The sequence below is a fragment of the Monodon monoceros genome, unplaced genomic scaffold, assembly GCF_005190385.1.
Source record: "Monodon monoceros isolate NGI ecotype Baffin Bay Population unplaced genomic scaffold, NGI_Narwhal_1 Super_Scaffold_11, whole genome shotgun sequence".
NCBI classification, from domain to species: Eukaryota; Metazoa; Chordata; class Mammalia; order Artiodactyla; family Monodontidae; genus Monodon; species Monodon monoceros.
Genome location: NW_021703767.1, coordinates 53,412,588 through 53,429,582, shown reverse-complemented (window position 1 = coordinate 53,429,582; position 16,995 = coordinate 53,412,588). Strand labels below are relative to the sequence as shown.

General features: G+C 38.2%; 1 protein-coding gene across 1 annotated transcript in view; it reads left to right on the top strand.

Annotated features, from left to right (window-relative positions):
• The window catches only part of LOC114890266, a 458,648-nt gene extending 442,197 nt beyond the window's left edge, over positions 1–16,451 (top strand). The window contains exons 6-7 of the mRNA XM_029213703.1: positions 14,335–14,484; positions 16,420–16,451. Of these exons, the coding sequence (XP_029069536.1) occupies positions 14,335–14,484; positions 16,420–16,451 (182 nt within the window). The remainder of the gene's footprint in view (positions 1–14,334; positions 14,485–16,419) is intronic.
• Positions 16,452–16,995: the final 544 nt, after the last annotated feature.

The following is a 16,995-nucleotide window of genomic DNA, read 5'->3' as shown; positions in this document are numbered from 1 at the left end:
TCTTTCTTTCTTTCTTTCTTTCTTTCTTTCTTTCTTTCTTTCTTTCTACCTTTCTTTCAGAAAAACTGTTGCAGATTAGCTTTTGATTTCAGTACAGAGAAAACTTGTCTTCAGTGTTCTTTATAGTCAGTATGTGTATGTGTGTGAATATATGTGAATGCTTATATAGGGAGTATGGCTTGACTTATACTCCTTTAGAGCTAAGCCTCACTTTTCAAAGTTTTTTAATATACATATAAATATGTATTTTTGCCATGAATAGGTATGACCTAAATTACCCATATTCTTCTTATATAATCACAATTTAATGAAACAATAAAAATATTACAGCTGCTTCTAAGGTTTGAAAGAATGACAGGAGAAAAATACTTCATTAGGATGACTCTATAGATTTTTTTTCCCAATTAAACTTATGTAGGTAAGGGATATTGATTCATCCCCACAATCTGATAACTTTGTGAGCTTCAGCATCTTTTAGCTCAATGAATTTGCTGATTATTTTACTATAATTATTATAACATTCTTAATATATTCTAGGTACCATTTTATATAGCAGTAAATAAGAAACATGTCTCCCCATCATGGAACTTGCATTAACAGGAGCATTAAGGCCAAATATAATATATCCCAATATATTATTTGCTGGTTTGTTTTTTTAAAGCAAACAGTTTGTATCATTTCTGGAGTTAATTGTTGTGTCAAATTAAAGGTTTGGGAAGTGAAGGGGAAATTTTAGATAGAATGGTCAGGAAGGCCTCCCTGAATAAATGACATTTAAACAGAAACTTTATTTGAAGGAACAAACCATGGTAGATCTGGAATGAACATTCTAGAAAGAATAGGTAGTTTAAAGGTCTAAGCTACTTTGTTTAGGACAGAGCAAGATAATACCAAACAACAGGGAGGAGCCAGATCATATGAGGCCTTATAAGAAGTGTAAGTAAGCAGTCTGGATTTCATTCTAAGTGTAATCAAAATCAGTGGATAATTTTGAGCATGAAAGTCATGTTCTGATTTACATTTTAAAGAGGTCATTCTTTGTGCCCCAAACAGAATAAATAAAAGGTAATTGTTGGCTAGTTCAGTTGTTCTGGCAAGTATATGTTAGTTTGCAGAGAAGAGTGGAGGTGGTAAGAAGTTGTAGGATTTTGGATATGTTATCAAGATAGACTATTTAGGACTTGCTCTGATTAAGATAACATTTCTAATAAGTGGTGAAAGAATAGACTATGGAGGGAAGAAAACCAGATACCTTTCTCACTGATAAAAATAAATGTCGAATGAAAGAGCTAGTTGTTAAAGAAAAAATCTAGGAGCAAGAGTCAGCTCTACCCACCACAAGTCAGTCCCATGAGGAACCTTACACAAGCCTCTTAGATAGCCTCATCCACCAGAGGGCAGACAGCAGAAGCAAGAACTACAATCCTGCAGCCTGCGGAACAAAAACCACATTCACAGAAAGATAGACAAGATGAAAAGGCAGAGGGCAGATAAAACCCCAGAAAAACAACTAAATGAAGTGGAGATAGGCAACCTTCCAGAAAGAGAATTCAGAATAATGATAGTGAAGATGATCCAGGACCTCGAAAAAAGAATGGAGGCAAAGATCGAGAAGATGCAAAAAATGTTTAACAAAGACCTAGAAGAAATAAAGAACAAACAAACAGAGATGAACAATACAATAAATGAAAACTACACTATAAGGAATCAATAGCAGAATAACTGAGGCAGAAGAATGGATAAGTGACCTGGAAGACAGAATGGTGGAATTCACTGCTGCAGAACAGAATAAAGAAAAAAGAATGAAAAGAAATGAAGACAGCCTAAGAGACATCTGGGACAACATTAAAGGCAACAACGTTCGCATTATAGGGGTCCCAGAAGGAGAAGAGAGAGAGAAAGGACCAGAGAAAATATTTGAAGAGATTATAGTCGAAAACTTCCCTAACGGAAAGGAAATAGCCACCCAAGTCCAGGAAGCACAGCAACTCCCATACAGGATAAACCCAAAGAGAAAAACACTGACACACATAGTAATCAAATTGGCAAAATTTAAAGACAAAGACAAATTATTGCAAGCAGCAAGGGAAAAATGACAAATAACATACAAGGGAACTCCCATAAGGTTAACAGCTGATTTATCAGCAGAAACTCTACAAGCCAGAAGGAAGTGGCAGGATATACTTAAAGTGATGAAAGGGAAGAACCTACGAGCAAGATTACTCTACCCGGCAAGGATCTCATTCAGAATTGACAGAGAAATCAAAAGCTTTACAAACAAGCAAAAGCTAAGAGAATTCTCAAGCTAAGCTAAGAGCCCACCAAACCAGCTCTACAACAAATCCTAAAGGAACTTCTCTAAGTGGGAAAAACAAGAGAAGAAAAGGACCTACAAAAACAAACCCAAAACAATTAAGAAAATGGTAACAGGAACATACATATCGATAATTACCTTAAACGTGAATGGATTAAATGCTCCAACGGAAAGACACAGGTTCGCTGAATGGATACAAAAACAAGACCCATATATATGCTGACTACAAGAGACCCACTTCAGACCTAGGGACACATACAGACTGAAAGTGAGGTGATGGAAAGAGATATTCCATGCAAATGGAAATCAAAAGAAAGCTGGAGTAGCAATACTCATATCAGATGAAACAGACTTTAAAATAACGCATGTTACAAGAGATAAGGAAGGACACTACATAATCATCAAGGGATCCATCCAAGAAGAAGATAAAACAATTACAAATATATATACACCCAACAGAGGAGCACCTCAATACATAAGGCAACTGCTAACAGCTACAAAAGAGGAAATTGACAGTAACACAGTAATACTGGGGAACTCTAACACCTCACTTACACCAATGGACAGATCATCCAAACAGAAAATTAATAAGGAAACATAAGCTTTAAATGACACAGTAGACCAGACAGATTTAATTGATATTTCTAGGACATTCCATCCAAAAACAGCAGATTACACTTTCTTCTCAAGTGCGCACGGAACATTCTCCAGGATAGATCTCATCTTGGGTCACAAATCAAGCCTCAGTAAATTTAAGAAAATTGAAATCATATCAAGCATCTTTTCTGACCACAACACTATGAGATTAGACATGAATTACAGGGAAAAAAACGTAAAAAACACAAACACATGGAGGCTAAACAATACATTACTAAATAACCAAGAGATCACTGAAGAAATCAAAGAGGAAATCAAAAAATGCCTAGAGACAAATGACAATGAAAACACAATGATCCAAAACCTATGGGATGCAGCAAAAGCAGTTCTAAGAGGGAGGTTTATAGCCATACAAGCCTACTTCAAGAAACAAGAAATATCTCAAATAAACAATCTAACCTTACACCTAAAGGAACTAGAGAAAGAAGAACAAACAAAACCCAAAGTTAGCAGAAGGAAAGAAATCATAAAGATCAGAGCAGAAATAAATGAAATAGAAACAAAGAAAACAATAGCAAAGATCAATAAAACTAAAAACTGGTTCTTTGAGAATATAATCAAAATTGATACACCATTAGCTAGACTGATCAAGAAAAAGAGGGAGACGACTCTAATCAATAAAATTAGAAATGAAAAAGGAGAAGTTACAACAGATACCACAGAAATACAAAGCATCCTAAGAGACTACTACAAGCAACTCTATGCCAATAAAGTGGACAACCTGGAAGAAATGGACAAATTCTTAGAAAGGTATGACCTTCCAAGACTGAACCAGGAAGAAATAGAAGATATGAACAGAACAATCACAAGTAATGAAATTGAAACTGTGATTAAAAATCTTCCAACAAACAAAAGTCCAGGAACAAATGGCTTCACAGGTGAATTCTATCAAACATTTAGAGAAGAGCTAACACCCATCCTTCTCAAACTCTTCCAAAAAAATTGCAGAGGAAGGAACACTCCCAAACTCATTCTATGAGGCCACCATCACCCTGACACCAAAACCAGACAAAGATGTCACAAAAAAAGAAAATTACAGACCAATATCACTGATGAATGTAGATGCAAAAATCCTCAACAAAATACTAGCAAACAGAATCCAACAACACATTAAAAGGATCATACACCATGATCAAGTGGGATTTATCCCAGGGATGCAAGGATTCTTCAATATATGAAAATCAATCAATGTGATACACCATATTAACAAATTGAAGAATAAAAACCATATGATCATCTCAATAGATGCAGAAAAAGCTTTTGACAAAATTCAACACCCGTTTATGATAAAAAAACTCTCCAGAAAGTGGGCATAGAGGGAACCTATCTCAACATAATAAAGGCCACAAATGACAAACCCACAGCAAACATCATTCTCAGTGGTGAAAAACTGAAAGCATTTCCTCTAAGATCAGGAACAAGACAAGGATATCCACTCTCCTCACTATTACTCAACACAGTCTTGGAAGTCCTAGCCACGGCAATCAGAGAAGAAAAAGAAATAAAAGGAATACAAATTGAAAAAGAAGAAGTAAAACTGTCACTGTTTGAAGATGACATGATACTGTACATAGAGAATCCTAAAAATGCCACCAGAAAACGACTAGAGCTAATGAATGAATTTGGTAAAGTTGCCGGATACAAAATTAATGCACAGAAATCTCTTGCATTCCTATACACTAATGATGAAAAATCTGAAAGAGAAATTAAGGAAACACTCCCATTTACCACTGCAACAAAAAGAATAAAATACCTAGGAATAAACCTACCTATGGAGACAAAAGACCTGTATGCAGAAAACTATAAGACACTGATGAAAGAAATTAAAGATGATACCAACAGATGGAGAGATATACCATGCTCTTGGGTTGGAAGAATCAATATTGTGAAAATGACTATACTACCCAAAGCATTCTACAGATTCAATGGAATCCCTATCAAACTACCAATGGCATTTTTTACAGAACTAGAACAAATAATCTTAAAATTTGTATGGAGACACAAAAGACCCCGAATAGCCAAAGCAGTATTGAGGGAAAAAAACGAAGCTGGAGGAATCAGACTCCCTGATTTCAGGCTATACTACAAAGCTACAGTAATCAAGACAATATCGTACTGGCACAAAAACAGAAACATAGATCAATGGAACAAGATAGAAAGCCCAGAGATAAGCCCATGCACCTCTGGTCAACTAATTTATGACAAAGGAGGCAAAGATATACAATGGAGAAAAGACAGTCTCTTCAGTAAGTGGTGCTGGGAAAACTGGACAGCTACGTGTAAAAGAATGAAATGAGAACACTCCCTAACACCATACACAAAAATAAACTCAAAATGGATTCGAGACCTAAATGTAAGACCAGACACTATAAAACTCTTAGAGAAAAACATAGGGAGAACACTCTTTGACATAAATCACAGCAAGATCTTTTTTGATCCACCTCCTAAAGTAATGGAAATAAAAACAAAAATAAAATAATGGGACCTAATGAAACTTAAAAGCTTTTGCACAGCAAAGGAAACCATGAATAAGACGAAAAGACAGGCCTCAGAATGGGAGAAAATATTTGCAAACGGAGCAACTGACAGAGGATTAATCTCCAAAATATACAAGCAGCTCATGCAGGTCAATATCAAAAAAACAAACAACCCAATCCAAAAGTGGGAAGAAGACCTAAATAGACATTTCTCCAAAGAAGATATACAGATTGCCAACAAACACATGAAAGGATGCTCAACATTACTAATCATTAGAGAATGCAAATCAAAACTACAATGAGGTATCACCTCATACCAGTCAGAATGACCATCGTAAAAAATCTAGAAACAATAAATGCTGGAGAGGGTGTGGAGAAAAGGCAACACTCTTGCACTGTTGGTGGGAATGTAAATTGATACAGCCACTATGGAGGACAGTATGGAGGTTCCTTAAAAAACTAAAAATAGAATTACCATACGTCCCAGCAATCCCACTACTGGGCATATACCCTGAGAAAACCATAATTCAAAAAGAGTCATGTACCACAATGTTCATTGCAGCTCTATTTACAATAGCCAGGACATGGAAGCAACTTAAGTGTCCATTGACAGATGAATGCATAAAAATAACGTGGCACATATATACAATGGAATATTACTCAGCCATAAAAAGAAATGAAATTGAGTTATTTGTAGTGAGGTGGATGGACCTAGAGTCTGTCATCAGAGTAAATTAAGTCAGAAAGAGAAAAACAAATTCCGTGTACTAACGCATATATATGGAATCTAAAAAAAAAAGTTCTGAAGAACCTAAGGGCAGGACAGGAATAAAGACGTAGTTGTAGAGAATGGACTTGAGGACACGGGGAGGGTGAGGGGTAAGCTGGGACAAAGTGAGAGTGTGGCATTGACATATACACACTGCCAAATGCAAAGTAGATAGCTGGTGGGAAGCAGCCACATAGCACAGGGAGGTCAGCTCAGTGCTTTGTAACCACCTAGAGGGGTGGGATAGGGAGGGTGGGAGGCAGACGCAAGAGGGAGGGGATATGGGGCTATATGTATACGTATAGCTGATTCACTTTGTTATACAGCAGAAAGTAACACTACAATGTAAAGCATCTATACTTAAAGATGTGAAAAAAGGAAAGTCATGGTAAAGCTTAAAATCAGCCTAACATAGATCTTTAACCCTGAAACACTTTGAAGACAGAAATATTTCATACAGAAAAAAGAGGAGCAGTGAAAAATTATGCATGTGGGACATCAGACTTGCCATTGCTCATTCAAACTGAGTATACCTTTATGAGAAATTTAATGTGAGAAAGCTTATCAAGTCATAGTAAAAACTGGTCTAGAAATTCCATATATCAGATGTGATGATGTAATGTATTTTATTTGTTTTGAGAGTTAGAGGAAAAATGGCTCTATATAAATTCTTCATCTCTAGTTAAAGATATTAAAGTACTAGTAACAGGGTAGCAAGCAATTTGGCAAGAGGGTAGAATAATCATGCTAGAGTATTTTCCATATGTGTTAGGTACAAAAGGTAAGAAGATAAGCATCTGAATTAAAACAGCCAAAACTTTGAAATCCTTCATAAGAAACAGACAATTTGGCTCATTTGGGGAACAAAATAGGAAATGTGTTTTAGGTCACTAAAAGGAAAATTGGGTCTCATCAGACAATTTATAGCCTGTCCTGGCAGTGACCAAATAGCTATATTAGGGTGCAGAAGTAGATGTAATTTAATAGGAGTTCAGATGGGACTTTTGACAGTCTATCAGAGAAGAAGTTAATGAGCAAAATGCTAGACTTCAGTCTAAGTGCTAGCTTAGCTAGCTAAAAACTAGCAATCTAGCTAAAAAACTGATTGTAGCCTAAAATATATAGGATAGCAGTAAATCGTAGCAAATCCTCGTGGAGAGGTGACAAATGGAGTCCTTCAGCACTGATTGCCAGACCCATTACTTTTTAACACACTGTATAAGTTATGGTGTCTGAATTAGCTGATAATATTAAAAATCCAACTTTATCTTTTGGAGAAGCTATTAGATAGAACACTTCAGTTGCTTTGAATTTTTTCTTTTAAGCTATGACTTCTTAGACTAATTTCATGAACTCTCACATTGTTTAGGCTTGTCTGAGAGAGAATTTCAAGTTCATACCTAGAAAATATGTACCCCTTCATTATTGCAGGTAATTATGTATGAATTTCCAATTATTGGAAATATTGGTTAATAAATATTTATTGAACACTTATTATGTGTAGGACTGCCAGTAATTTTTGGTAAGAATGCATAATACAAGGATTATGCGAACACAGATGAGGGAAGCCTGCCTAATCTAGAGTTCAGGGTCATCCTAATAGAAGGAATATTGGCCTAATCTTGATGTATAATTGAAAGTCATTAGAGAAAAGGAAGAGTGAAGATGCGAAAGAGGGCACTGCCTATGTAAAGGCTTGGAGGTGAGAGAGAGAATCTGACTCTCTCAGACTGCTACAAGTATATAATCTAGAATCTTGGTTGGATAGTAGATTGTAAAAATGGCTGCAGTTATTCCCCTCCCTGGATCCTTGACATTAACAATATGACGTTTCAGCTCCTCCCATAAAGAAATTGAGTCTATTTATTCACCCCTTGAGTCAGGGGTGGCTTTGTGACTTACTTTGGCCAGTAGAATGCAGCAGAAGTAATGGGCCGGTTCTGAGCAGAGACTCAAGAAGCCTTGACACTTCTTACTCTCCTGGAAACTTGTGCAGCCACTATGTGAACAAGCACAAGCTGAGCTACCAGAGAATAAGAGACCCTGAGGAGTGAAGCCAACCATTCCAGCTGAGGCCTGCTGCAGCCGACCTGGCTGCTCATTACAGACGTGCGGGTGAACCCAGCTGAGACAGGAGAACTGGCCAGCTAAACCTGGCCTAAGTCACCAGACTGAGTGATACAAATGATTGGTGCTTAAGTCACAAATTCAGGATCATATGTTACTCAGCAAAAGTGAATTAATACAGTAAAATATGAGGCTGGAGATAAGAGGGTAACAAGATTATGCTGTCTTTGGGGCTCTGTACTGAAGGCTCTAGTAGTCCCCTGAATTTCTGGCTTTGATTCTTCCTAAATTGCTAGTTTCTGAGAAGTGTAATTATATCCTGCAAGGACACTGAGGTGGAGCCATCTTCAATCAGCTATTTATGGGTACCAGAAGAAATGACCATATCTAAGTTATCTGAAGGTTGAATAAAATAGCTTTATACATATCTAATTCTACATATCTAAGTCCCAAGATGGGTTCAACTGTGCCAGAAAAACTTAATTCTATCCCATGTAGATACACTCAGCAAAGTGTATTCTGGGGAAAGCAGGATAGCTCACTTGAAATGGTGTTCTGGAGTCTCTCTTATAGTTTATGGATGGTATTGCTACCCAGAATTCGTTCCCCTACCTTATTTTTGCCAACACATCTTTTTTTTTCTTCTTTTATTTTTTAATTTATTTTGGCTGCATTGGGTCTTTGTTGCTGTGCACAGGCTTTCTCTAGTTGCAGCGAGCTGGGGCTACTCTTCATTGCAGTGTGTGGGCTTCTCATTGCGGTGGCTTCTGTTGTTGCAGAGCACGGGCTCTAGGCTCACAGTCTTCAGTAGCTGCAGCACACAGGCTCAGTAGTTGCAGCTTGAGGGCTCAGTAGTTGCGGCACGTGGGCCCTAAAGTGTGCAGGCTTCAGTAGTTTCAGCACGCAGGCTCAGTAGTTGTGGCTTGCAGGCTCTAGAGCGCAGGCTCAGTAGTTGTGGTGCACGGGCTTAGTTGCTCCACAGCGTGTGGGATCTTCCCAGACCAGGGATCGAACTCATTGGCAGCCGGATTCTTAACCACTGCACCACCAGGGAAGTCCCTGTCGACACATCTTTATCCTGCTTCTTCATCCTGATCTGCATGTTCCTAGTAACATCGTATTCAGTCTGAAAATTATAAGTTGTCATAGAGAAGCTAACTGTTCTGGCTGATATGTGGTGATGCATGACCTTTAAAGGATATGCAGCAGCTACTTTTGACTGAAGCATGAGACACAGTCACCCAGAAGCTTTGGGTATATAAGGCTGAACAAGCAATCCCTGATTTATAAAGCAAATATTATGCCAGGTTAGCATATGCACTCCTGGGGAAATGCTCTTCTGCTAAGTCAAAACTAGAATGATTGAATGTGGCATTGTTTGAAGGTAGGATCAAGGTGAGGCTTGGGGAGAAGAAATGCTGCTTTTAATCTTTTTTTTTTTTTCTTTTTCTGCGCGAATAGGGAGGATCACAAGATGTTTGTCACGTTTCCTCTGGGGCCAGTTCTATATTTCAGGGGTGTATGTGTGTCCTGGTGTGTATATATGTGTATTTAAAGATGTTGTTGGGTCACATGTACCTGCAGTAGTCATAGATCTTGATCCTTGGGATCAGTGGTAATGGTTAAATAATCACCAGCTATTGACTAACAATTTATTCTCTTCTCAGCATGATACTAGATTGGAGATGGACTCGAAAGAAAAATAGAATCCCTGACTTCAAGGTACACATTCCCTAGATAGCAAGGCTAATCCATGTGAAAAGAATTAAAGAACAGCACACTTCAAACATTCTATTTTATGAAAATTATAGTGAACTAAGTTTGAACACAGCCTTGCCCAGTTGCGTGTGATGGATTTTTTTTTTTTTTTTTTTTTTGCGGTACGTGGGCCTCTCACTGCTGTGGCCTCTCCAGTTGCGGAGCACAGGCTCCGGACGCGCAGGCTCAGCGGCCGTGGCTCACGGGCCAAGCCACTCTGCGGCATGTGGGATCCTCCCGGACCGGAGCACGAACCCACGTCCCCTGCATCGGCAGGCGGACTCTCAACCACTGTGCCACCAGGGAAGCCCCATGTGCTGGAATTTTCAAAAGCTTATTTCAGTGAACTCTTTGGTCATATTTCGTACTTGACCTATTGTGTCTTGTGTAATTCTTATAAGGCAGTAATATTATTGTTGAGAAATTATTCCCCTTCGAAGCTATCTTTTTACAAAGGGAGTAGGAAGCAGGAAGCCATTAGAAGCCTGTTCACTCAGCAACCTTATTTCATATCTAGTTTCTGAATCCCAGTCTTCCGTCCCTTCTCTGGTAAAGAACTGTGACAGAGTTAATCAGTGGCAAAGTTAATTGGGTTCTCTTGCTCTCTTAAAAAGTCTCCTCTCCTCAGGGATTTCTCAGGCTCCTGTCAAGAGGCCACTTAGGGAAGCAGTCTTCTTCAGAAGTTTCCTTGCTCAGGGGAGATAATATGTGTTCAGGGAGATAAAAGTGGTGTTTACACATCAGGGGGCAGTGAACAAGATTATAAAGCAGGTGAGGCTTGTAGTCCTCACCTCCCCAGTCTGAAGCCTCGTCCGTCCACGTGGGTCCCCCGCTTGTATTCCAGCAGTCCTCTCTCTGTGCAAGTTTCTTCCTCAGGCACCCATCCAGATCCACCTGCTATGGGAATAGCTCTTGACCTTTGCTTTTCTTCTCCTCCCTAGCCAAGCTTATCTAACCTTCAGCCCATTTGCTTCAGGCCTCTTTTCTGTTAGAGAATGATCATCCACCATGTGTTAAGGTAGCAGTAGGTTTTGATGAGACCCTTCGCTCTCTCCCCACCCACCGTATAACACATTACATTTTAATAGGGGCCTTGGGGGACAACGGTTTAACCTAAGAGAACAATTTCAGCCACAATGTGTGATAAGTTGGTACCTTTAAGCAGTCACCAAACACTTTTGGCTTCTCCTTGTTACAGTGAAAATGTATTACCTTTCTCAGAGTTGTAGGGAGTCAAGTACATTTGATTCTATCTGAAGAAAATGTAAAAGTGCTGGAGTCCCAGCTAATTGTCTCACCTCTTTCCTATTCCTCTGTCAAAGCCAGCAGCAAAATTTTGAACATACTTTCTTTTAAGCTTTTATCCTAGTAAAATAAAACCACAGTGTATTTTAAAATTTTATATTTTTTGTGCTTTAAAGGAGAAAAAAATGTGTGTATGAGTGCGGGCAAGTGTGTGTGTGTGTGTGTGTGTGTGTGTGTGTGTGTGTGGTTATGTTACTAGGGGCTTGTTAACTTTCTATTACTGTACAACAATTGTATTATGAACTTAGCAGCTGAAAACAACACACATTTATTATCTCACTTTTCTGTGGGTCGGAAGTCCAGGCATAATTCAACTGGGTTCTCTGCTCAGGGTCCTCTAAAGCTAATATCAAGGTGCTGGCCATGTCCAGGTTCTCATTTGAGGGTTAGAGTTTGCTTCCAAGACCATTCAGGTTATTGGCAGAATTCATTTCCTTTTGATTGTAGGACCCAAGTCCCTGTTTTCTTGCTGGCTGTTGACTGGGGCTGCTCTCAGTTCTTAGAATGTAGTTGTTTATTCCCTTCCACATGGCTCTCTCTAAAACATTGCTGTTTGCTTGGTCAAGACCAGCAGGAGAATGTCTCTGTTGCCTTGAATCTCTGACTTCTTTCTCTTATTTCTAAACCCTCTTTTAAAGGCTCTCACCTGATTAGGTAAGGCCCACCCACGCTCAAGGTGGGGAATTGTACTGGATGCATATACCAGTAGTGGAAATTTTGGAGACTTTCTTAGAATTCTGCTTACCACAGAGCTTTTCTTGGTTTTCTTCTAAATATTCAGTGAAAAGGTGGAAATATAAGAGGGGAAAATAAATGAATAAATGTAATAGGAGGAGAAAGTAGAGACTCCCCCTTGAGGCTGAAACCACACACCCAAATATATGTAGCACCCTGCCTTTCTCTGGAGACAGCACTGTCCAACAGAACTTTCTGCAACAATGCAAATGTTCTATATCTTCTCTGTCCAATGTGGTAACCATTAGGTGTATGTGACTACTGAGAATTTGAAATGTGGCTCATAAACACTGGATTTCTTATTTTATCTATTTTTAAGTAAATCCTATTAGTTCTCATCCCAAGGAAAAAATTTCTTCCTATTTCTTTAATGTTGTATCTAAATGAGACAATCGATGTTCACTAAACCTATTGTGGTAATCATTTCATAACGTATGTAAGTCAAATCACTATGCTGTACACCTTAAACTTATATAGTGCCGTATGTCAATTATATCGCAATAAAACTAGGGAAAAAATTGAGAAAGTAAAAAAAAAAAAACGTTTAAAATTCCATAGCCATGTGCCCCTGGTGGCTGTCATAGTGGGCAGCACAAATTGAGAGCAATATACACCTCCCAGTTCCTCTTCACCTTCCTGAGTTATAGAATCATCTCCCACATGCTGAAATATTGTCTGGTGTTTATATTCTGTTTTTATTTTCCAACTGTACCTGGGCTTTTAGTTTAAATTCCAGTTGCTAACTTTATATCAACATTTTATATCTGACTCTGGCTTCCTGACGAACTTGCAATTTTAGATATTGAGTCATTTCCTATACAAATACATAATTATAAGATGTTCTAATGTCATCTAGACTAATCTCCTAATCAAAGTAGAAATCCTTTCTCCTCACTGCCTTTGTCACTCCATGCACACCCAAATCTACTTGTTACCTTCATTGAGTGTTTACTTTCTATGCAAAGCACTGAGCGAGGTGCTTCAGACATGGTCTCAATCAATCTTCACAATAACCCATGTGGTATTATTATGATTCCTATTTTACAGATGAGGGAACCTATATTTGGAGAAGTTAAGTGACTTCCTAAAGTCTCACAGTTATTTAGTGCTGAAATAGAAGTCAACCTCAAGTTCACTGTCTGCAATCACCCCTGATTTTAGTCTCTGAACTACATCACCATTTCCTATGAACATTCTTGTACAGTGCAATTATGTCTTGTTCTAATATTATTAGTGACCGTGAGCCCATAAACTTGAAAGACAATGCATTCCATTTACAGCTTTAAGAGAGCTTTGGTTCTTCTGTGGTCTTTTCGTGGTTTCTCAAGCAAAAAATGACTATGTCATCTACTTCTCTGGGTTTTCTCCTGTAGGTTTGATCCAGGTTTTAAATGTTGATTCCCAAGCATGAGCTTTAAACATGAGTCATTCTCTGGTCTTGAGTGCAAATCTTTCTCCCAACAGTTTCTACTCATTGTTCTTAATTTAGCTTCTTGAGCTCTTCTAAACAAATGGGTGCCCTTAGACTATGGGGTAGAGATTAGGAGCTAGGGTTTGGGATTCAGGCAGCTCTAAGTTTAATAACTGGCTCCAGATTTTATGAGTTGTGTGACCTTCTACTTCTCCATGCCTCTCTCTCATCTATAAAATGGGATTAAAAAACCTATCTCAGGGCTTCCCTGGTGGCGCAGTGGTTGAGAGTCCGCCTGCCTTTGCAGGGGACACGGGTTCGTGCCCCGGTCTGGGAAGATCCCACATGCCGCGGAGCGGCTGGGCCCGTGAGCCATGGCCGCTGAGCCTGCGCGTCTGGAGCATGTGCTCCGCAGCGGGAGAGGCCACAGCAGTGAGAGGCCTGCGTACCGCAAAAACAAAAACAAAAACACACAAACTATCTCAAAACAATTGTTTCAAGGAAGAAATGAAATGCAGTTGATGAAGCACCTGGAAGAAAGTCTAGCATACAGCAAGCACTTGGTGGTAGGTAGCTACTCTTATTTTGGTCTTGTTATAATAGAAGATAGCTTTCATGTTCCCCACCCCCAGTTTTCCCTGTCACAAAATAAGTCACAAAATAAGATATAATAATAACAAATGGTTATGTTTCTAACTTTCCTTGGTTTTCTCTCTGAGATTTGATACAGGTTTTAAGTGTTGCTCCACAAACTGTGAGCTCTAAAAATGAACGTATTCCATAAGCTCTTATAAATGCTCTGCTTATACCAAAGACAAATAACTTTGTGCCATGTTTCAAGCTAAACGAGTAAGGTCGAATAAGGTCTCCCCTGCAGTCCGAGCAGTGAGACTGCATAGGCTTTTATTGGAAAATATAAAGAAGCTGCAGTCTGTGATTGAGAAGCAAGATGGAGATTCTGACATAATGCAACAGACATCACTTCTACTGGGTAGGCTTTGAGTAGGCAAACTTACAGGTGTGGTGCAAAATGAAAACATGAGGCCACTTTTTCAAAAAGCAAAAAAAAAATTGCTGTTAACAGTATTAAAATTAAATTTATAAAAGCTGTTTCTCCTGCAGTTTTTCTTTTGGTTTGTCAGGGTTTGTTATATTTCCTGTTTAATGCTGTTCTAAGTTAAGAAAAATTAACATTTTAAATTTTAGTGTAACTTTTTAAAATTAATTTATTTATGTTTGCCTGCGTTGGGTCTTCATTGCTGCACGCGGGCTTTCTCTAGTTGCGGCGAGCGAGGGCTGCTCGCAGTGAAGTAGCGAGGGCTACTTCATTGCGGTGCGCGGGCTTCTCATCGCGGTGGCTTCTCTTGTTGCAGAGCACCGGCTCTAGGCGCGCGGGCTTCAGTAGTTGTGGCATGTGGGCTCAGTAGTTGTGGGCTCTAGAGCGCAGGCTCAGTAGTTGGGGTGCACAGGCTTTGTTGCTCCACGGCATGTAGGACCTTCCCAGATCAGGGATCTAACTCGTGTCCCCTTCATTGGCAGGCGGATTCTTAACCACTGCACCACCAGGGAAGTCCCAAATTTTATTGCAACTTTTTATGTTTATCCTCTATTTATCTTGTGTGATGCTAGTCTTAAATGCAAAAGTAAGAACAATTAACTCATATCCAGAGTCACCAAAATTACATAATTTGCATTTAGCGGCTCACATGGGCATATGTATTTTGTTCTGAATAGAACAATAGAAATGCTGCACAAACTGAACTCGACTTTTATTTCACTTCTTAATAACATTCTATCTTCAGCTTAGTGAGTAAGGAAGGACAGAAGGGAAAAGGATCTGTAGGTTGCCCTATTTTTCCTTTTCCTTCTGTGTTATCATTTTCAACATTAGTTAGTGCTTGGTTAATACAGAGAAATAACATGTAAAAGAAAGAATATAATAGGATTCCTTGATGGATTGTGTTTCTTGGAATGTCATCACTGTGGTCAATGATTAAATTGCTTACTCTGCTCCTTCTGATTAGCTGCATGGGTCTCTCTCTCTCTCTTTCTCTCTCTCTCTGTTCTTTTCAGCATGTTTTATGTATATATATATATATTTATATATATTTATATATATATATATGGTCTCCACCTCAATCACTATCTAGAATATATATTTAAAATTTCTTAGTAATCCATTTAGAACCCTGTACTTACAAAACCCACACTATTTTATTTCCTGTGGCCGTTTTGTCCTATTTATCTTTATTTTCTATTTCTTTAAAAAAAATTCTCCAAATATGAAAAAGCTTCTTAATATCTATGCTTTTGATCAAAGATTTCCTACATGACACTGGCACCCACATCTTTTAATTCTTTGTTTTTTCACCCCACAATTTGTTTTAACATGAATTAAGGAATTTTCAGTTTTCTTTTTTGTTTGCATTAATATCTAGGAACACCATCTTTGAATTCATCTTTCCTTCCTTCAGCCATAACTACAGCTTTTTAAAAGTGTGTTTGTGATATAAGTCCATTGTGATATTGAGTTTGAAAATAACTGAACTATTTATGGAATACCTACCATGTGCTATACACTGTGCTAAACATTTAAGTTATTTCTAATCCTTGATATATTCTTGTCAAATGTGTATGGTATTTAAGAATTGGTATGGATGCTAGTGACTGACTGGGGTATAAGAAATTACTGTACATGAAATTTAAAACTATTGTTATATCCAGAAATAGAGCCATAAAATCAGAATTGAGTTGTTTGCATATATTTTTCTTAAAGAAAATAAAATCAAACAAAAACAAACAAACAAACGATACTGGTGACAATATCCCCAGATTATAGAGGATTTGTTATCATCCCATTAAATGAAGGCCCTGAAAGGAAGAGACAATATCTAATGTTTTGGGCTTGTTTTTTTTTTTTTCCTAGCTCCAGCTGCTAATGTTGTACCCGGCACATAGCTGAAGCTCCAAATGTGTTTGGAGATTAAATTCAGAAAATTTAATGAGAATAAAATAAGTTGCTCTTGAGGTTTTCTGTGTTAAAGAAATGTATTTTAAGGTATAGTTTTTCATTAGGTTTTCTCACCAAAGAACACATACCATTGTACCGTAAGAACAATCAAGTTTTAGTTTGAGTACTTTTGAAATTTATCAACTTGTCTCCTTCGTGCAAAAAGGAGGCAAAGGTCCTAGAACTACTGCATAGTTGCAATGCCACAGACTTCTTTATGTTTTTAAACCTATTTCCCTCTGCTCTCCATCTTCGTACCCTAACAGTCTTGACCAGAAACTGAAGTGCTGCAGCAAGAACAATTGTATAATTAGAAGACAATCATTTACTTTGGCAGCATCTAGAAAGCATGCGTTTTAAAGAACAGTTAAAACTTCTGTGTGTTTGATTGGAATGTGTTTATCCTGACTACCAGTTTGCAAACATTTCTTTCTCTAAACCTTCGCTGAGAAAATCTCAAAAAACTTTTAGCCTCCATAGGCTTTTAATTCC